The 21,688-nt window shown below is 41.2% G+C and overlaps 1 protein-coding gene across 1 annotated transcript in view; it reads left to right on the plus strand.

Annotated features, from left to right (window-relative positions):
• Positions 1-16,979: 16,979 nt before the first annotated feature.
• NCKAP5 (NCK-associated protein 5) overlaps positions 16,980-21,688 on the plus strand; it is a 372,018-nt gene continuing 367,309 nt past the window's right edge. The window contains exon 1 of the mRNA XM_009895863.1: positions 16,980-17,048. Coding sequence (XP_009894165.1) covers positions 16,980-17,048 — 69 coding nt within the window. The remainder of the gene's footprint in view (positions 17,049-21,688) is intronic.

A 21,688-nucleotide genomic window follows, 5' to 3' on the forward strand; every position in this document is an offset into this window, starting at 1 on the left:
CTTTGATTGAAGCTGTGTTGAATCATCACTGTGGATTTTCAGTAATGGTGGAGGAAAGAAGGAAGCAGGAATTCTTTTGCAGTGAAGTTGCTTTTGGTGGTAGTTAGCATTTGTATTTTGAATAGTATTCTTCTTGCAGCTGGACTGTATCATGCTTACTTCGCCTATGCTAAGTATTACCTAATTGTGCAAACTGAAATTGCATGCGTGCATTGATCCAGCTGGGAATCAGTGGCACTCCTTGAGGAATACAGCACAACTTGACATGAGTAAAAGGATTGTGTTTGCTTCTAAAATGACTTATTCCGCTAGATATGAGCACTTGGCTTTTGTCTTTGGTGTTCCGGTGATGGCCGGAGTTGCATCTGCTGGGTAAAAGGAAGTAGTGCTCTCGGCAAGGGAACTCTAGAGAGATTAAGCGATGACTTAATTTATGCAAATTCCTAAAGCCCCAATCTCTGCTACAGTCTTCTAAGATTTGGTGTACCTTTGCTGTAGAATGTAGGATCTTTTCAGCTGCTCTGAAATGATCTGACAAAATGGTTCATAGTGATAAGGTTTTGGGGGGTTATTTTGCCAGTAGAGGGCCGTGTTAAACTGGATAAAATAACTCCCTCTTGGTCTCACATTTTCAGTGAGTAACAGCTTAAAGCATATGGTTGTTTTCAAGGACAAAATGAGTAAATAATTGGATTTTTTAGAAGCTACCAAATGATTAATTATTTAAAATCAGAATCACATCACCTTTACAGTACAACGCAGTTATGCGTCAGTCTAATTAGACTGAATTCTGGTCTTTAATATACATCATAGCTACCTGTTTATTCTAAACTGTTCAAGGTTGATAGATACAGCCCTAATAAGTCATTAAGCTGACGTGATATAGAGCAGCAGCATGTGCTTTTGCTATAATGACACAAATGAGAAAAGAATTGTTTTTCAGAGGTACAATCACGTTTGTTTTTGATGTGGCCTCTAAACTAGCAGTCATTATTCAGGCTCTGGTGCTGCAGGAGTTGACCTTTGGCAAAATATTTTGTTATCCTCAATCTTTTATACAGGCCTTTTGTGAACTCTGCACAGCTCTCATTTTGCTGATTGCATTTAAAGTCATTTATTGCACAGTGTTTGCCCTTCTAGCAGATGTTAAAGGATTCCCTGCCTCCCCCCTTAAAGGCTACTCCTCCGCAGCATCTAATTATAACCTACACAAAAGATTAACAGATGTTATAATTGTCTTTACTCATTGATTAAATAGTTTCTGCATGATTTGCTCTCCCTTCCCCTCATTGCTGATTAGTGAGGTCTTTCTGGATGAGTCTTATGCATCTGCAATTTGTTAATGGTGGCCGTCTTCAGTTTTTAACTTTTGGGGTTTGTGGTTCAGTTTGAGCAGGTTATAGATGTTCTTCTGACAATGTGACAGAAACGTGTTAAAAATAGGTGCATGACTACTTGCACACATTCCTGTTTTTCCTCTTAAGCATTGTGTCTGAACTGTATGTAAAAAGCAGTCTAATTTTAATGCCTATAAATTGGAGACCGGAGGGGTAAATGCTGAGATTTGCTTAGCAGTAGTTTTGTCCCTTTATTTCAGTTGCCACTTGGAGGGGAAATTTGTGGCTGAGGAAACCAGTTTAAGAAGAAAATCCCTAGTAGAAAATTTCTAGTAGGGCTTTCCTAGCAGGATCTAGTAGGACTGTGGGCGAACTTTGTGTGTGCTTCAGGGTTTTTGTGTGGTTCTTTCCTCTTTTCACCTTCTCACAAAATTAAGGTTACTCGATTCTTGAGTTAACTAATCTGTTCTCTGTTGTATTCCCTCATTGAGATGGGGACTCTCTTCTTGGGTGGATCCATAGTCCTTCTCCTACAGCACAACAGTGCCAAGCTTAGCAACTCTTGTTTTATGTTTTATAAATTTTTTGACATCTTGAACTAGGTCAGACCAAACAATATTTCTTTTCAGAGAGGTGAAACATCTTGCACATGTATTTTCACTACTGGGGATTTACTTGTATGTAAATGTTCTTTCCTGTTGTTTGGATTCCATATAACGTTTTCCTTACTTCTTTCATTGACACAGATGTGACTGGTTGGCAAGCCCACAAAGCTTTCCGTGATAGTCTCCGAGCATCCCACAGTTCTACGAAGCTGCATCTGTCATAGGTCCTCAGCCCTAAGCGCTCTGCCTCGCTTAGTTCAGAACTAGTGTAAGGACACGAAGTCAATGGAGGCATTTTCTCATGTTCTCTGACAAAACCTCTGAAGGGGTTAAAGAAGAAAAGAAACAGATTAAAGACTTGAGGCTTGAGTTATGGGCCTGGTTATTCAAAAGCCATAAAATATTGTGCTGTTCCCCCTGCCCATCCCCCAAATCCTACTCAAATATAAAACTGTTGCCTTGATTCCTATTCAGAGAAGCCACCTCATGTTGAGACTGGGCGTACCTTCTCATCTCAAAACCCTTTTTATATTTTTGGCTAAAAAAAAAATACTTGAATTCTGTGTGGATGTCTGGGAATATTTGCTCAATTAATGCAGATTCATGGATTTGTGGGACATCCTGTATGATTCTGCTTTGTTGATACTGTGCAGAAATAGATTCTCTTCACTGTGAACACCATACATAGTGCTGGCTGTGAGATTTTGCAATATAACCTATAGGGCTCTAGGTTTTTGTCAGTTTTTAAAGTTGATCTGTTACTTATAATTCATGAGTTTTGTTAGCCCGAATAATAATCTTTGCAGTGCACAAAAGCATTTGTCCAGGGATTCAAAACTGCGCTAGAAACAGAGGTACTTTGTTTGTGGGATTAACAAAGAACACTGTATCCTCCTTGTTTTTAAATGACATCTCAGTGCTCCTGAATGCTTTCCATTTATAAGCTGGGGGAGCAGATTATAGATTCCTAATAAGAAAATTCCAGGGTGCCAACTGCACTTGCGAAGTGTATTTTAATTATATAGACACCTGTCCACTACCAACTTGTAGTATTTCATAGAGGTCACTGAACAGCCAGCTGATGGAAATTGCTTTTATTTAATACCAACCTGGTCTGAGTTTCAAACACTGATCCAGAGGTGAAAGGCTAAAATCCCAATTACCAATAATCAGATCTATCCAATTGCCATATCGTGTTGGTGGTAAAAGGCCTAGGTGCTTTTTGCAGTTACATATGAGAAACATTCAGGAATTACTAAAAGTTCAGTTAAATCATTAAGAATTTTTAACATCCTCAAGTAGCTTCTACTGAAGGAAAGTATTACAGTGAAACTTAGTCTAACATTTTAATAAACAGTTCTCTGTTATGTCACTGGCTGAGAGCCCTAACATTTGAGACTGAGATCTTCATCTTTATTTTAAAGTTGCACGAGTAAATGAAAGACAACACCAAATGAACTGAAGAGACAACAGTAGCACAGTCTACATAGTCTTGGGCTGGCCATTTTGCTTGTCTCTCTGCCTGAGAATTTGTAGACTTGTCTTGCATTTAATTATGTGCCTTTTCTAAACTATTAACTTCCTTCCCTTAAGCTGCGATTCTGTCATGGTGTTACTGACTGGGAATACATGACGATGTTCATAGGAAACCATTTCTGTCATTTATATTTACCAATTTTTAATCAAGTGAATTGCTTTTCTTCTCGATTACCACAAAAATCTCTGGTCACAAGAAAAAGCTTTAAACAGACATTGATAAGAATTTGTTGACTAGATGATAGTTTTCAGCACAGCCCTGGGAAAGGAATGGTTCATAAGGGACACAGCCGTGGGCAGCGTGGCAGCGCGGCAGCGCGGAGGCAGGCATATGTCCTAAACCCTAGGTAACGTTTCCCTTGCTCTTGGCAGGGAGGTAATCTTACTGACGGGTCCTGTCTCCCCAGTAAAGTGCTGAAGTCTCGCTTTCACCCACTGGCTATTGCCTGTTGTGGAAGCAAGTTATGCTTTACTTGTTTTACGTATTCCTCTCTAGTTGAACTCCAGGTTACAGGGGGATTCTGAGCTTGGGTGCGTAGTTCAAGAGCTTATAACTCCGGGGAGCATATTTCAGACCCCTCCTCGAGATACCTGATTTCACCACCACCAGCAGGAGGCTAGATGCCCTTAGCTCCTGTCATACTCAGCCGGGATGGGAAGGCTCACCCAGGTGTGGGGCAAAGCAGAGGTTAAGATTTAACTCAAAGGAACCTTACCCAAGAAAGCAGGAAGGATACGACACCTTCTTGTGGGTTTAGGACACACCCTTGAGCAAAAAGTCCCACAAAGACCCCACCTGGCTTTCTCCTTTCTTTCCTCTTCCCCTTCCTGGTGTCCTATTCAGAGGTTCCCTTCTCTCCAATAGCTCCAGGTAACATTGCTGTGAGCCAACAGGGAACACCAAAGGTGAACAGCACTAAAGGCTGCAGCATCTTGCTTAAGGTCCCCAAATATGACAGAAAAAAGGGACGTGTTCTAAATTATTTAAAAAAAAATAAAAATGCTGCTTTAGTGGTTCCTGGCTTGCCCTGCAGGAGAGCTGATTTAAATCTGTGGAGGGAGTCCAGGATATCTGGCTCACTGCCTATGTAGGTGCTTTCAGTTGGTTGGTGGCAGACTCTTCGCTGCCTTTTTGTTGGGTTTAATACTGTCCTAGCTGCATTTCTGCAATCGGATTCATCTTGACAGAATAGCGAAGAGGCGAATGAGAGGTGAGTGCCTTCTGCTGCGTTGTGCAGAATTTGGAGAAAGAATCATTCCCCTGTTTGGGTGTGTAGTGATGTGCACATCTGGCAGATAGAGAAAAGTAATGACACAGAGCATCAGCACTAATAGAAAATTTCACTATTAAAGTCTTTGACAAAGAGGAATTATTCTGTAAATGGCACTTATATATACTATATATTATTCCCTTCACAGTATAGCAGAAAAACTGAGGCAGTGGAAGTCTAACCCCCACCAAATTAATAAACCTTATGTGGCATAAAATACTTAAAAATCTTATATTTAGTCTCAAAATGCACTTTAAAATTCAAATCGGATCATTTAGAACATGCAAGTGTAATAATGTTTTCCCCTTCCCACTAAAATTACTACTTTTTTTTTTTCAGCCAAAATTCAAGCTAAATAGCAGTATTGAATAACTTAGGCTATTCCAAGACTAGAGGTGCATGAACGGTAATCTTTAAAGCTTTATCTAAACCTGCATGGCATTACTTCCAAGAAATAATCTAGGGAAAAAAATCCCATTTGAGGCATTAATATAAATTCTATAAGAAAAAGTGTAAGAATAATCCTGTGCCAACCCAACTGTTGCTACCACAAGAAAAAAAATCTTTCAGATTTTAGTGGATGATGAACTTCTGAAATGTCAGTAGTTTTTTCCTTCTTCTTTTGGTAGTTTAATGATTGAGAGAGAGAAAGAGAATAGAGAATGTTAATAGTATGCCTCCTCTCTAATATTTTCTGGATAGTACTGTATCCATAATCCCAATGTGTGGGATTATTATCTGTGATGACAGACTATATGTTCTCTCCCGTTTCACTTGGCAGAACTGAGTGCAGATGAGTCAAAAACTGGTAGAATGACATAAAACATTGGAGAGTTATGAACCTTTTAAGTAGGAAATTCATGAATGTTTTTTAATTTACATTTTTATTAAGTTTCTGGCAGATGGAAAAATTAGAAATCGGTGTGTGACAGCCAGTCGTCACGCTGAGAAACTGGAGTGAGCACTGCCAGCAGCTGACTGCACGGGGGAAAGGATGGAGTGGCTCCTTCCACCACCCCCCCAAAGCAAAAGCCTTTCACTGTAATTGTCTCCAATGTGGATCAACCACCACAATGTATAAAGAGAGACTCTGAGAAGAAAGGGTCCCCATCAGCGTCTTCAGACAACTCATCCCTGGCAGCATCCTCACTTTCAGTGTATTTTATTGTACTTCATCCTGCCTTGTTTTTTTATATGACAAGTGTTCCTTTGATTCTCTGGGAATCAATCTGTATTGGATTTCACTTTAGGTAATTTCTTCAGATACTCAGCATCATTTCCCCCTCTTTATTTCTTTTCAGCCTATTGTCAATAACCTAGTCAATTCCTTGCTGTCTCTGGTGTTAGTATATGTTCCTCAAACTTGTGTAGATGGTCATTCCTTCCCATTTTCATCTCCTCTTTGTCATTGTTTGAGATTACTATGAAGGGACTTGTTAATAGCTTCCAACCAAGTCAATACTTTAATTGTCTTTGCTGCTATTGTCTGAATTCCATCAAGTTTGTCTATACCCTTTTGGCCCAGAACTGAAATCAGCATTTGAGATGAGATGGCTCTAGAATTGCAGAGGAAAAAAGAAGTGAAGGGCTGTTTGGTGTGCCAGCACTGTTCACTGTTCTGTCTCCATCTAGGGAAATATGGATGAGGACAGAATATCTTTCATTTTTAACATTTTCCTAATAGTTTTCTTGGCCATAAGCTGAAGATGGAGTTTAATCAATCTGTATCTGTTCCTTTTAATTTTACATTCTTGATATCCCACAGTCCTACATGCTCTGTTTTGTAAGAATAAAGTGAATTTGAATTGGCTGGGGAAAACTCTCTGGAGTTTTTCTTTATGTATGCTCATTGACGTATAGGGAATACATCCCACAACAAATCTGGAGGTAGTAGAGCTGAGTCGTACCCTGTTGCCTTTCTGTTGTGAGCACGTGCATGAAGGAGAGGTGCCACTGGAGCGTGTTTGGGTACGCTGGAGCTGAATTCCTTTGGGTCTGATCCTTGGATGATGTTAGGTCAACTGAAATTAGAGCAGACTTCTAACTTCTGCAAAGGCTGAACAGCTGGGGAGCCAGCTGAAGCATTTTAGTGTCCACCCTTACAGGAGCTAACTTAGTTCTGACACTTCCAAATTCAGCTCCAGTACCACATCTCTTTTTTTGTCTTCTCTGTAGCAGTGAACGGAGGTGACCGCAGAGTCCAAGAAGCTGCAGCTGTAGTTCTAGCTGGCCTAACTGTACAGATTTACAGGACTCAGTGAAAGTATTTGCACAGCAAAATGAGTAATAGATGAAAAATATTTTTGATAAGAATATGCACGGTGTCCTATGTGGGAAGCACCTGGAGCTGCTCAGCCTAACGAGGCCGCATGTTCTTTCTGCGTTCCCCTGCTACAGTCCATTTCAAACCAGGGGCTCAGTCCTGGTTTGGCTGGCACTGGAAGAGGTCGGCGCTGTCTGTCCCCTCTGGTTCTTCCCCAGGGTGGACTTCAGTCATGGTGGGGCAGAGGGGCTATTTTCAGGTTATGCAGGTAGACGAGTTGAGCCCTTTCTCAGTTACCCTCTTCCTGGATCACAGAGGAATGACATGTATTTCACTGTACCTTATCCTCCCTTACGAGCTTGATTCAGCTTCTTTTCTGGGCTGTTATTGAACTAATACCTTCATTATAAAGTTATTGCCTGTAATGTAAGGATAGGCTCTGGTCCACTGGGAGTGCCTGTACAGCAAGGTGAAATGTGAGACACCGTGTTACAACCCACAAAGCCCTAGATTCATTAGAAACAAATTCTGCGGTCTAGACATTGAAATATTCCCCCTGATGCAAATGACTTTGGTTATCTAAGGAGGATGTGCAGAGCTGGGTGCTGAAGATGTTGCTAGTAACTGAGGAAATATTTTTACAATACTTACTTTATATTGGGAGTTTTCCTTTGAGCCATGAGAACATTTTGAAGTGTTACCCGGTGCTCTGTGGAGTAAAACCAGATGTCTGACCACCATCACTAAGTTAAGATGATTTGAATAATTCCTCATATCCATGAGCTGGAATACATCAGTAAATAAATGATCTTTTGTTCCTTTCATGTCTTCTGCCGGGGAGGACCAAATCAAGTAGCATTCCTTTGGGACACTTCATCTCACAAACCTGCTTTCATTCACCAAAATGTACTGTTAGAAAATGTTTGTAGCAAAATACTTCATTGTGCACAGATTGCAAAATGAGTGAACGAGAAACAAGAGAGGTGATAGTGACAAAAAGCTCCTAAGTATACTCAGTCTCTGGTGTCTGATGGGCTTGAGTTCGGATCACAGAGCCGTCCTGTGACCGTCGCAGCCATCATCCCTTTTAGCAGTGCAGGTGGAAGGGGTGGAGCGTGCACAAAGAACTGATGATTTTTAGTGGTCCCTCTGGACTATGATTAGGACAGATGGGCAGGCAGAAGAGATGCTGGCTGAAATGCATCTCTCTCAAAGAAGGGATCTTTAGGCACATTTCACAAGCTCCTAGGTTTAGTTTCAGAAATGGAATGGTAATCTACCATCGCCTCCAGGAGAGACCCCCATATAGGTCTTACATGTAGGTTTGAAATTCTTGGACTTTCTTGAGTAGGGCCTTGATTTACACCAATGAAAGAAAAAATGAGAAGGAAAACACAAATCAAATTGAGCAAAATGTAGGAAAACTGACTGTATATTTTAAATTCTTCTCTCCAGTTGTCTGTCAGACCGATTCAGCTGTTGGATTTAATGGTATGCATTTTTCTAAACATTGCAACATACTAGATGAATAATATGAATTTGGTACATTATCTTTATTGGCCTCCTAAACTGGATGCCACTTCCTCTAGTGAAGAATTGTAATTCGGTGTTTGAAAGCAAACGAGACTCCCATTTGGCTCTCTTCTGCCAGCCAGCCATTTTACCATGAGAAACAACTAGCTCTAATAACGATGTACTAGATTACAGAAGTTGCATCTAGCATTTCGTATTTAGCAACCTTAAGCCAGAAAATGCCAGAGGCATCTTTATAAATGGGACATTTCTTTTTGAACCTCAAAGTATCCACATAATCCTTGAAGTGTGTTAATAGTAGCAGTTCCCTGAGTGAAATTTCCTCAGGTCCTGCAATTCAGCTTCTCCAGGTGCCCGGAACTGCCCGTTCTTGACCTAAGCTGCTTCTCAAGGGAGGCAAATGTGTGTTGAAGCCCCCGGAGGTAGCTGATGCTGTAGCTGTGTTCAGACCATGCCTTTTGCAGATTAACAGCCTAGATTGCAAAAGTTTGCTGGAGGAGGCTCAATGGTTAAGGGAATCCATCTTTACCATATAATAATCTGTATCGTATAATTTATGATAGTATATAGTAATAAATGATATATAATAATGAATGGTTAGAAACTCCCCCAAGAAATGGGAGCTTTGCATCTGACTTTTTCTTGAGCCTGAATAGCTGCAGTTTTGCTTGGATGTCCTTTTCTTGGCTGCAGGTCTTATAATGTTCAGAAGGATTTGATTTCAGTGCAGAAAATAAGGATATACAAACACCATTGTCATAATCTATTTTTTATTGATGATAACACTGTAGTATATCCTTCTTTTCCATACTGATCAGTTGCTATCCTGACAACAGATTCATGCTTTCTGTCTGCTTATCTTTCATCATTTTTGTCTCAATAATTTTATTGCATGATATGAATGCTTCATATGCCCCATAAAAGCAAACAGGGAAGGGTAATCCTTTGACCTTTCCAGCATTCTTTGGTGTAATTTACTGGTGATTCTTCTCCTCCCTGCAGCATGGCCCTGGAACCCCATGATAAAAATGGACAGCCAATCCAAACAGAAAACGTTAAAAAGGTTAAAGCTTTGATTATGTTAGTCTATAAATGTTCATAGTCTTTTTTTTTTTTTTTTTCTTTTTGCCAGAAAGAAAATGAGAGCTGAAAATGGCAATGGATGAATCATACTTATTACAGAATACGGAAATGATATCGGTTCAACCCATTCTTGTTAATGCTGAAAGAACATAATCTTGTGCCCTCTCATTTTATGTCACCGCAACCCACCTTATCCTCTTAAATGAATGCATGCATCCATTTAATTAACCTGGTGAGATACTGAGATATAAATCTTTTAAATGCTTCTCATGCAATTCATCTTGACAGCTGTCGTAGTAATAACATCTTTAATGCCATATTCTTTATTTTCTGATTTATTGAAATTCCTGGTATTATTTTGAGCACACTGATAGGTTTGCTAGATTTAAGCCCTTAATCTTAACTTGTTTAAATCCTAGAAGCAATGCTATAGAAAGCTTTACTGGTTGTTTAGTTTGCTGAATAAATGGAAGATTATCTTGCATGAAGAAAGCATAAATGTATATTGAAAACTGAGGTTGAAACAGGGTGGAATTTAGTAGCTGAGATGCTTTATTTTAAATGCTTTGTTTCTAGAACGTTGTACTAAGAGTCTGTTCTTTGCTGGCAAGTTATCAGCAGTCAAAAATTGCATGAGAACGTCCGATGTGCTCTACTGATTCCTTTTTCAAGGGATGGGGTAAGGGCAGGAGAGCTCAAATTAGTCAGCCTTCAGTTTCTTTGTAGACTGCCATGTGTCAGTGTCATCATACTTCATTAAAATCACACCAAAGGTGAGAAGGTTCCTTGTCTAGCTCCAGCCCTTCCCACACTTCCTTGGGACTACTTTGTCACAGCCTTGTGGATGACCGCTGGACAGTTTTCAACCGGAATTAGAGGACTTCTGGATTAGGGAGTGTTTTGGATCACAAAATAACTTGCAGGGCATGGGTGGCTCTGTGCGCTGCCTGCACAGTTCCAATATCCTTTGGAACAGTTTTAGAGTTTTTAAGTAATTTGGGGCATATCAAAATGGATTATCCCACAGGAAAACAAAAAAGGAGGACTAGGAAAGAGTCTTTTTCTAGCTAGATATTTTCTGACTGACTTGGCGTTTTATTTTAATATAATTTTCCAAAGCCTGTCAGAACATCTAGATATGTAGGCAGAATGGTAGAGCAGTGCTGTGTTTGCTGCCTTGTAATTCCCATAGTATTCTACTTATCTAAGCATTTTAGGTTCCTGCATTGGAATTTTTCTAATTTAATTAACTCATTAATGCTGGCACATGGCACATTCTCCTTCCCTCTCTGCAAAAATGTGGCTTGCTTATCTAAATAGCAACCTAATCCAGTGGGTGTGAACGTACAATGCATACATTAGCACTAACAAACTGCTGACCAGTCTAAGCAAATACCTGGGAGTATTGGGCATTAGGCAGGCAGGCCCTGCATACACTATTGCTATGAAATACACTGTGGGCGAAACAAAAACCATTTAGCTAAGTTTCAGCTTGCAGAAATGCAGATGCCGCTGTAGTTTTCTGTTTCCCAAGTGTTGAAGTTTGAAACGTCAGCTCAAAAGAGAATTTTGGAATTATTTTTCCACTTTGTCACTTAAAGTCATGACCAGGCTAAATACCATGTCAGGGAGAGATAGGGGTGTGGTAGTGAAACCATTTTCATGGCTCACTTTTAATCACTGGGCAGAACTTTCTCATCTTTGTGAAGGTGGGTTTTTCTGCTTTTACTGCTCTGATGGTTTGACCGCTCTACCGTTTTAAAAAACAAGGGAAATACTCAAAAAGCTTAGTACAAACCTAGCATTTTTGCCTGGCCTAGGCCTGGGAAGATAAATGTAGTGATTTTATAGAACTGGACAATCTTTGATCTGTTGAATACAGTTCAAATCTATAATTCCACAATCTTTTTTCTTCCAGTTGTGAGAAGGCCCAGACAAAGTATACTGTACTTATTTCTACTCTCTTTCCTACAAATACTACAACAAAAGCAAGCATACACGCATTGGTGTTAGCACTAGAGTCAGCAAAAGAAACACAGCTGGACAATGACAGATTCAATTCAATTCAATTAGGTTCTCAGGAAACGGAATCACTCCAGAGACTGGTAATGAGATATAAAATCTTTCACCTTTAGGTCACCTGTTCATTTGAACTAACATTTGCATCGATGACAGTTTTTACTTTCTCATAGCTGCTTCCTGACCTACGCCAGTGATATTATTTTCCTTCTCCATTCATTGCTGAGGGATAATACCAGTTCTGGTTATTCCCTTTCAGCCTTCAAGTGTGGCTGCCGAACAAGAAGGACTATCAGAGTAGAAAAAAAGTGCTTAAAAGGTGATCGCTGTATAACTTTGGCCTCATTCTGTTACCCAACAGTTTGCTGTCCACATCACAAAACCTGTCCTCTCATTAACACCTCAGAAAGACAAGCAGACTGCTGAGAGGGAATGCCTTGCTGCCCTAAGAGTGTTTTGCCTTCTGGCAGTGTTAAGGTGTGCGGAGCAGAGGGTGGGGAGGCTGCGTTGTAGCTATGCTGAATTTAAACGAAAGGACGCTAGTTTGCAGAGCTGTCATTTTTGTCATGTGTCATAGCTGCTAAATTTATACTAATTTGTAAGAGACAGAAAAATAAATACAATCCATTTCCAGTTACCAGAGAGATATACTGTGTGCTAGTTCCCAGCTGGCATATGTTGGCATAGCTCTGTTGAAATGTAACTGCAGTTTCAAATGTCTGAAAATATCTTGGATGCTTATCTAAGGAATATAATGTTATACGTTTTCATCAGCTAAGGCAATATACATCAATCATCCTTTGTTACTACTGGAAATGAAGAAGGTATTATAATCCAAGAAATTTCTTGCATAGATTTTAGAGAGTGCTTTTTTACGTTAATCACACCATTTCTCCGGGGCATAGTTTTAGAGCCATCTCCTGAAGTAATGAACATTCTTGTACTGAGTACTAAAAATACTGCACTTTAGGATATATAATCGAGCTGATGCCTCTGGCTGTTGGCTTTATGAACAGTGAGGGTGTACTGTATTGAAGCAAGATCCCACTTAGGTCTTCCCCGGAGAGGTTTTTTTTGTGTCCATACAAAACCTTCTTCCCTGAGCTCAATGCGAAACTGAAAAGACAGTAAGTAAACATCTGGGACCTGCATTCTCTTAGACTGATCCCCATACAATTCTTGAGGATACAGGCTTAATCACCGAGGGCCTCCAACTCCAGTGCCTTCCCCAATATGCTCAGCACGGGTGAAGTCTATAGTCCCTTAGAGAAGAGTCCTACAGTGGGAAAATTTCCAGCAGCACAAAGAACTGTAGGATGTGCCCCCAAAGATTTGGCACCGTACATACGTGAGTGCAGTATCAGCGAAGACACCATAAATCAGAAGTGACTTTGCAATAGTTCACAGGTCAGCCGAGCTAAATGGGACAGTCAAGGCCTGAATGCTGATCACCAGAGGCTCTGCTGTACCGATATCGACAAGCAAATCGGTCAGGGAAGGTGGATAAATTTTTAGTCTGTTATCTTGGTAACACAAAAATAGTATTTCTGATGATCGGGCAAACTGATTTTCAGTGCTTTAACATTTCAAGACTCTTCCATCTGGACCACCATTCTCTGAGCTCCCAGGGAATGTTACCTGCATTTTGAATTGTTAGTCTTTTGGTTGGTCTCAGAGGAAGAGAGATTTACCTGGAGGGTAATTTTTTCTCTGTGGCAAGCAGTGTGATGCACAAAAGTGATCATTCCAAGGTGGAAAATTGTTCTGTTTTTGTTAAGTACTTCACTCTGGTCAGTTTTCTTTAAAGGCCTCCAGAGTTGGGTACTCTGAGGCACCAGCCTATGTTGGTACAGGTAATGTATTGTATTATCTTGCCTGATAATTACCTTTGATTCAAAACTGTAAGTGGGTTCAGCCTTAGGTTGTTAACTCTTCATGAGAGATCCATGACAGCCTGCTAATGGTAACATGCCCAGAGATTCGGCTTCCATGGTGTGTGTGTCGGAAGGAGTGGAATCTGCAGGTCTGAAGCTGCTCCACCATTACATGAGTAGGTCCACATGCTGTGCTTGGTAGGGCTACAGTAAATCCACTCCTTGAAGTGCCCAAGGCAGCAATAGTGTATAAGCTATACGAATAATTAATAATAATCCTTTCTCCTTTTACTTCTAAACTAGGATTTGGGGTGGTTCTACCAAATAGCTGCAGACAGAAACCTCAGCCACTTACTCACTTATCCTGGGGCGGAATAACCCCACGCACCAGTATAGGTTGGGGGCTGACTTTTTGGAGAGCAGCTCTGCAGAGAGGGACCTGAGAGTCCTGGGGGACAACAGGATGACCACGAGCCAGCAATGTGCCCTGGTGGCCAAGAAGGCCAATGACATCCTGAGGTGCATCAAAAAGAGTGTGGCCTGCAGGTCGAGGGAGGTCATCCTCCCCCTCTACTCTGCCCTGGTGAGGCCGCATCTGGAGTATTGTGTCCAGTTCTGGGCTCCCCGGTTCAAGAAGGACAGGGAACTGCTGGAGAGGGTCCAGCAAAAGGCTGCAAAGATGATTAGGGGACTGGAGCATCTTTCTTATGAGGAAAGACTGAGGGACTTGGGTCTTTTCAGTTTGGAGAAAAGAAGACTGAGGGCAGGATCTTATTAATGCTTATAAATACTTAAAGGGTGCCAGGGGGATGGTAACAGTCTTTTTTCAGTGGTGCCCAGTGATAGGACAAGAAGTAACGGGCACAAACTTGAGCATAGGAAGTTCCATCTAAACATGAGGAGGAACTTCTTTACTTTGAGGGTAGTGGAGCACTGGCACAGGCTGCCCAGAGAGGTGGTGGAGTCTCCCACTCTGGAGACATTCAAAACCCACCTGGACGCCGTCCTGTGCAACTGCTGTAGGTGATACTGCTCTGGCAGGGAGGTAGGACTGGATGATGTCCAGAGGTCCCTTCCAACCCTGACCATTCTGTGATTCATATTAAATACTTGACCTTCTACTAGGATAATTGGCTCCAACTATAGCTCTTACTAGCTCAATCCTAAGTGGTTCTGTGCTCACTGATCAACAAAGACTCCCCTGGTGGAAGTCATGCTCTCCAGGCATGACGAATGTGCAGAAGAATGATATCAAGATTACATAAGGTCTTTCTTTTGCTAATTTCTGGCATAATCACAAGAACAGTATAATACATTGCCTCTGTGTTTGTTCAATTCTATTGTGGTATTTCTTTTGAGACATGATAGCTAATCAGGAAACAATGGTAATTATGTGATAGCACACCATTGAGATTCCTTATTAGCTGACTTAAATACTGTGTGAAGCTTTAGGATTGGTACTACAGAAAGGGAGCAAGGGCTTCCAGGTAAACCTGGAAAAAAAAACCAAACTGGAAGGAATGATCACAGTGCAGTAACCGACATTTTCCTACCCTTGCGTCTACATGCTCTCATTGCACATGTTCTTTAGATGAATGTGTATGGAGGCTAATTTGTGTCCATTTTGGAGAAAAGGGCTTGAATTCTGGTCTTGCATAAGTGTAAACCAGAAGTACAGAACAAGTGTAGGAGATGCCAGGTGCTGTTTAATAGAAGGCTGAGTTTACCACTGGGAGGCTTGGTAGCTGGGCCAATTATGGTTTCCCATTGGGAAATGTTTTACAAGAGCAGTCCCAGTTGTGATGTCCACTTTGTCCCAGGTTGGCGCACCTCTGGGAGCCCTCTGAGTTCCAGCTGCCTTCAGAGGCTTTGCGTGGGGCATCCTGCTCCGCTTGCAGGCAGCCTGTGCTTGGCCCACGCTCAGGCTCCTACGTGCCCTCGTGGCAGAGCGTTCGGGGGCAACTTGGGGAAAGAATTGGGGTGGTTTTATCTGCTTGATAACGCCACAGCGACAGATGGGGTTGTTCACAGGTGCATGAGAAGTCGAGTCTATCTACAGACATGTAAGTACCTCTGGAGGCACAAGCAGGGCTTCTTTTGGGAACGCCAGCTGTGTTACCCTACAGCCAAGCCCAATGGTATTCATGCATCACCTGGCTGTTTGTGACTGAAGGTGCTGTTTGCAAGAAATAAAAACGATCAGAAACAGACAGATTTGTCTTTTGCTTAGTCTTGTTTTTCAGTCAAATGCAATGGATTTCTCTAGGTTTAGCATTAAGTAGCACTGTATGAATATCTCAGCCTTACTAGAATTGTGTTTTAAATTGTCTTCCACATCAAATCTTGACTAAAAAATCTGGACAAATTCTTGTAGCGAAAGCTCTTTGTCCTTAATAGGAGTTAGCCCAGATTAAGAGATATAGGTTGTTCCTTCTGATACAGTCAATGCAGTCACTATGAGATGCAGGAGAAAATTCCTGTATTTGGTTCTGTATTTATGAGCATTTCGGCCTGCCTTAATTTAGGTTAGATTCTGATTTCTGTTGTTATTCTACTACTTTCTGTAAATCCTGAATAAATTGATTAGCTTTGCCCATGCTCCTGAGTCACACACAATAAAGATTACCTTAAAATACAGGCTAAAACTTTCAAATACATTTATCATGAAGAATGTTCAGGAAAAGAGAGATGTGGCAGTTGTTACTTGTAAGCTGTGGCTTCGTTTTAGTAGAAACCATCAGCCAGGAATAACCAAACCCTACAAAACTGGAAAGACTAATTCCCTCTGTGATAGCTTTACGGGGTGAAGTTGCCCGGCCATTCTGTACAGGCAGTGGGACTGTCTGATTAACACAGCAGAATCTTTGACCTTAAAAATGTAAGGAAAGTGCTGAGGGCATTCGTCTCTCATTAAGGATAATGGGAGTTGAAAGCTTTTAGAACTCTTCAGGATTAAGTCCAAAATTTGTACATCATAGTAGCAGCACAGATGTGCCAACAAGCAGGGCTTACTGAGGAGCGCAATTAATGTGAAACAAACTGTTTCCCTCTCCGCCTCCCCGTCCTCGGCCCCAGGTACTTCATTGGCTCTGCAAATCCAGCTCCCAGCCCAGTTCAGAAAAGACTACGAAAACATGGGTTGTATTGATAAAGACAGTAGTAACAGATTTTTTTTTTTTTTTTTCTTTGAGAAGTGACCCGAACATATTGGTAATATTTCTGTCTGGAGAGTTTAGAGTTTAGCTTTTTTGGCACAGAAAATTTACTCCTGGAACACAGCCTACTATAGACACAAAGTCATTAGCTGCTGGGTTATTACAAAGTTAATGATGAAAGACAGAAACTGTTAAGTAGGATATTGAAATGTGCATTTACTTTTTCTTTTTTTTTTTTTTCAGTGGTGATGGAAATGGTCTGACATTTCTAGTTGATCAAAAGGAAAACAAATAACCTCAGCTATGGAGAGAAAGAGACAGCTACAGAAAAGGGAGTTTGGGAAAAGACTTTCTCTGGACAGCAGTCTTGTGGTAAGAATGACTATTTACTGAATTTACTGAATAGATTTTCTGTCATACAAATATAGTTGTTAGAGGCAGTACTCATAACGATGTACATTTTAAAGGTGTTTATCTATTCATCACAATATCACAGCGTTTTGTGATTTTTAAGATTCTCCAGAGCAAAAGTGGTGGAGGAATTTTACAGCGCCCTAAATAGAAACATGTCATCATGTAGAAGCATGTCCCTGAATTCATTGGATTTACACACAAGACAGGAATCCAGACAAATATACCAATCTTGCAATTAAAATCCTACTCAGTCTCTGTGGGATCACTCTGTATTACTTTATACTTAGTGTATGAGATCTGTAGGTAGCTGAGGTCACCTAATCAGAAATGCTTGTTTTACTATTGAAAATACTAGGAAAAATTTGTTCATCAAAATGAATGTATAAACTACTGTAATATCACCTGAAAGAGAAATGTAAATGCCACTTGCTGTAAAATAACTGGTTTTGCTATACATAAGATTTGAATTGAGATTGTGGTCTAGATTTATTTTTAGTTCATGTTTTCAAATGATGACTGAGATTAACAAGGAATTTTTATAGCTATACTATGGACACATTACTAGAAAATGCTTATGGATGCTGAACAGTTGTGTAAGAGGATAAACACGCCAATGTCAAGTACTCAGCATGCTAATGTAACAAATACTGGAACAAGCAAAGCTGAGAGAGCCAAGGAAACCTGTGCCAACCCGTTGGCATTCACAGAGGTTGTCCTCTGAGGAAGAAGTTTGTTCCTGGGTGTTGATAATAGAGCTGCCTCTTTTTTTTGAGTACTCCTATTGCTGGGACTGATGCTGGGAAGTGCTGGGAGCAGGTGGATTTGGCATTGGTAGCTGCAAGGGCTGGGTTCAGGTTCTAGGGGTCACTAATGAACACGGGTTTGGCTCCTCACACGACAGCCAAAAATGTTAAACCTTGCCCAATGAACTGTACTTCTTCACTCATAAATAATGAGTCAAATGATTCATGAAACAGTACTTCATTAAGAGGAGGAAAGGACAGCAGCAAGGTAACGGAACATTAGAGAATAACCAAGCACTCCTCTCCCAGAATGTACCAATAGTCATTTGAAGTCCTCATCTCTGATGACTTCTTGAGCAGATATTTGTCCTCTCCTGTAACATCTCCTTACGCACAGGTAGTGACTGTGGGACCCCAGAGCCCTGTCGCCTGCCGTGCTGGGTAGCAAGGCCTCATCCACGCCTGTGCTAACCCCATCACGGGAGCTGCCCATAGCCCACTCTGGCCAACCACTGCTGCCTCACCCGCACTGTGGCTCGCTGTTGAGATTTTCTCCACCAAAAAGCCTACAAAGACCTCATAAAGAATAGAAACTCTCCTGTCTCATCCCTTTGGTCCGACTTCTGCATCCCCACGCTGTAATGTGTTGCCCTAATTGGTGGTGACCGTTGGTCTCAGGCAAATTTAAGATGACTAGTCTACCTTGAATTTTACTCATTATTACAACTATGTAATTTCCTTCATCTTATGCTATACTTGTATTTTGTTTTTTTTCAAAGTAAAAAGCCTGGTGACATGCTAAAAGCAGTGAATGTGGACTGAGCAGGTTTCATTCTGTCCACTGATGCCTTTCATTCATCTGCCGTGCTCTTTAGCAGGGGTCAGAGAGCCGTTCCTCCCTCCCAGGTGTCTGCCACCCTGCAGCCCTTCGAGGGCTCTGCTTTTCTCCCTTAGGCCTGAGCTGGAAGGTCTGCACTTCTCAGGAGTGTCAGCTGGCCAGGGAAGAAATGTGCAGAGCACGTTTCAAAAGGGGTCTGTCCTTTTCTGTAGCTTTGAAATGGCACTGTTGCTTATGATGATGAGTTACATCCCTTTATTTTGAAAACAAAAATAGAAGTAGTGAAGAGGAGTGAGTCCTCCCCCAGACTCTGAGCTCATCTCAGGACCCCAGTGAGAAGCTATCTAAACTCCCTCCAGTTCAAGCCTTGCAGCTCAGTGCTCTGGTGGTGAGAAGCAGCTGTTTTCAGGTTGTTCAGCTGCAAAAAAACCCTGTGTTCTCAGCTTGCACGCACTCAGCTGGCCACGCCATGCTCCTGGAGCTATTGAAACTCTTCCAGTTTTCTTCTAGCTTGTGGGCAGAGAAGGTAGGTTTAGTATGAACTTACAATTTTATCTAATACACTTAAAGTCAAACAAAACCTGTTCTGTATGCTCAGAGGTGTGTTTATCCCAGGGCCAACCTCTGTTATTAGTTCAAGGCATGCACGCCCCCGAAACAGTCTCCAGCCTAAATCCTGCAGCTAAAATGTACTGCTGCCATCCAAACAATCTGCCACGAACTGTCAATATTTATCTGGAGGAAAGAAGAATGCCCCTAGAAACTGGGTACTGAAAGCTAAGGGAAATACTAGCAATTATGAATTTTGCACAAAGGTATTGCTTAGTTTGGCAAATCAGTACTGTTTTTCCCTGAATGTTTTCAGTGCTTCAATGGACTAGATTTGGCCTGTACTTAATGCATTAAGATTGAAATTTTCTTTTCCCTGAGGTGACAACATGGTCTGCTGTGTGGATGGGAACAAAGAACTAGGTATTTCTGGCTTCCAGTCCCACCTACTGCTACTTTGGGCTTAATTTGTAGCTAAGATTGTGCACTATGCTTAATTCTTACCCTTTCCCATCAGTAAGGGGGGATAGAGAGCGGCATTTGCCAATGTCATAGGGAATATTGTGTGTGTAACACCATCAAAAGTACTTTGTGTAATAATCGGCATATTAAAATGCCCATAATGACTTAATTAGAGGAGAAACAAAAACTGTGGCTGCATGAGAAGGTGAAGCTTTCCTGCTGCTCTTCAGCAAGTGGTAAGTAGGGTGCGAAGCTGTACACATGAAAACAGTCTTTGGGCCCTGGCTTGAGGTCAATGAATTTATGCCAATATGTGCCAGCTGAAGATCTGTGTCTGATTAGCCCATGTTGCTGCAACGGTGTTGAAGGAAACACGTGAGGCAAAGATGAAATATTGCAGTATTTCAATATTTTGAACATATAAACCCATCATACCCTCAGGCTGACAAACCCAGTTTTAAAACAATGTCTTCTGCTTTGCGTGGCATTTACAGGTTCTGCTTGACTGTAGAGTTTCTCAGTGCATACGTCCGTTTTCAATACTTGTATATTACAGGTCAGTGTCTATTGAAGCTTTATATTGAGTAGAATATGTGTAACTAAGAGTGTCATCCATACATTTAATTAGAAACATGTGAGCACTGTTCATTGTTTACTGCCAGCTATTATTTCCCAACAAATTGGGAGAGATGGTTTGAGATTCACGTGCCTTACAGCAGCCTGTTAGTAAATGACACCGAATGCCCTGTGACTCCATGAAATTCAACTGGGCAAAACAAAGCACTTTGTGTTCCTCCCCTTTTCCCCAAATTCCTATTCTGTTGTACCTCCTCTTAATTGTTGCCTCCATATCGCAAGTCTGTCTTCATTACCCTTGGATCCACTCTGTTACTGAATGCTAAGCACTAGATTTTAGTCCAGTCCCCTGCCTGTACAAGTTCTTACATCTCTCTTCTCGTATCTCTTCCAAAGGTTTTGTATTTAACCTCTCAGGCATTCGGGGCTGGACACGCTGCTTGGAAAATCTGGCCCTGATTTGCTCAAAAACAGCTTCTCCTTGTTTGGTGAAGTCTTCCAGCATTATCACATCTCAGAAAGAATTCTGATTTCTGTGTGTTTAAAGGAAACATGTTTCTACTTTTGTACTCTGGACCATGAGATCCAAATAGGCGTTTCTGATAACATTCCTCACCCTGCCTGGCTGGGCCGCTTTTCCCATCTGCATCAGATTGTAATCTTCTGGAATGTTTTTTCCATGATTTAATCTACAAGTATTGCATAGTGATGTTTAAAACAAAAGAAACCCCTCTTCCTCCCTCATCTTACAGACCCTGAATATATGGGCTGCAATGGTTTTTGATGGAAGAGCAAGAAAAGGAAAGAGTTGTTTGCTGGGGGGGGTGGGGTGGGGGGGGAGGTGAAGAAGACGACATGGCTTCAAACTCCTTAGAATATGGATCTGGGCCTTCAAAAGATGAACATAAATTGCATCAGTGTTTTGTATTCAGGCCAATCCCATCAAACAGTGGGTTTCAGGCTTCAGCTGAGGAGGATCCATCTCAGAAACATCCTTCAAACAGCATGCCAGTGAGAAATTTCACAGACATTAAAACACTCTTCCTTACACCATAGTCACAGTAACTACTTTTTGATCACCTCAGATAAAGGAGAAGAGTTCAGTGTTTTTTATATACTGCTCTACTCCTTTCCAGCTTGCGTCTTGGGGGAATAAGCTTTACAGTGAGGGCAAATAAACCTTTTTAGAATTAAAAAATACAAATGCAGAAGTACGTTCGTAGAATGTGCTTCATATTTTTTAGTGAGTGACTATGGGCCTCATGAATATTTGAATTAATGCTTTACTGGAAGTTAGTAGTTTGAAGCCATGTATTTTAAAAAGATTCAGACTCCAACTGCTATTAAAAAATGCCAGATAATGCAACAGAGGAATCGATACAACTGCTGCCCAGGTCAAAGGGGAGTTGTCTTGTTCGCTTCAATGAAAT

The sequence above is a fragment of the Charadrius vociferus genome, unplaced genomic scaffold (assembly GCF_000708025.1).
Source record: "Charadrius vociferus isolate BGI_N301 unplaced genomic scaffold, ASM70802v2 scaffold862, whole genome shotgun sequence".
Lineage (NCBI taxonomy): Eukaryota > Metazoa > Chordata > Aves > Charadriiformes > Charadriidae > Charadrius > Charadrius vociferus.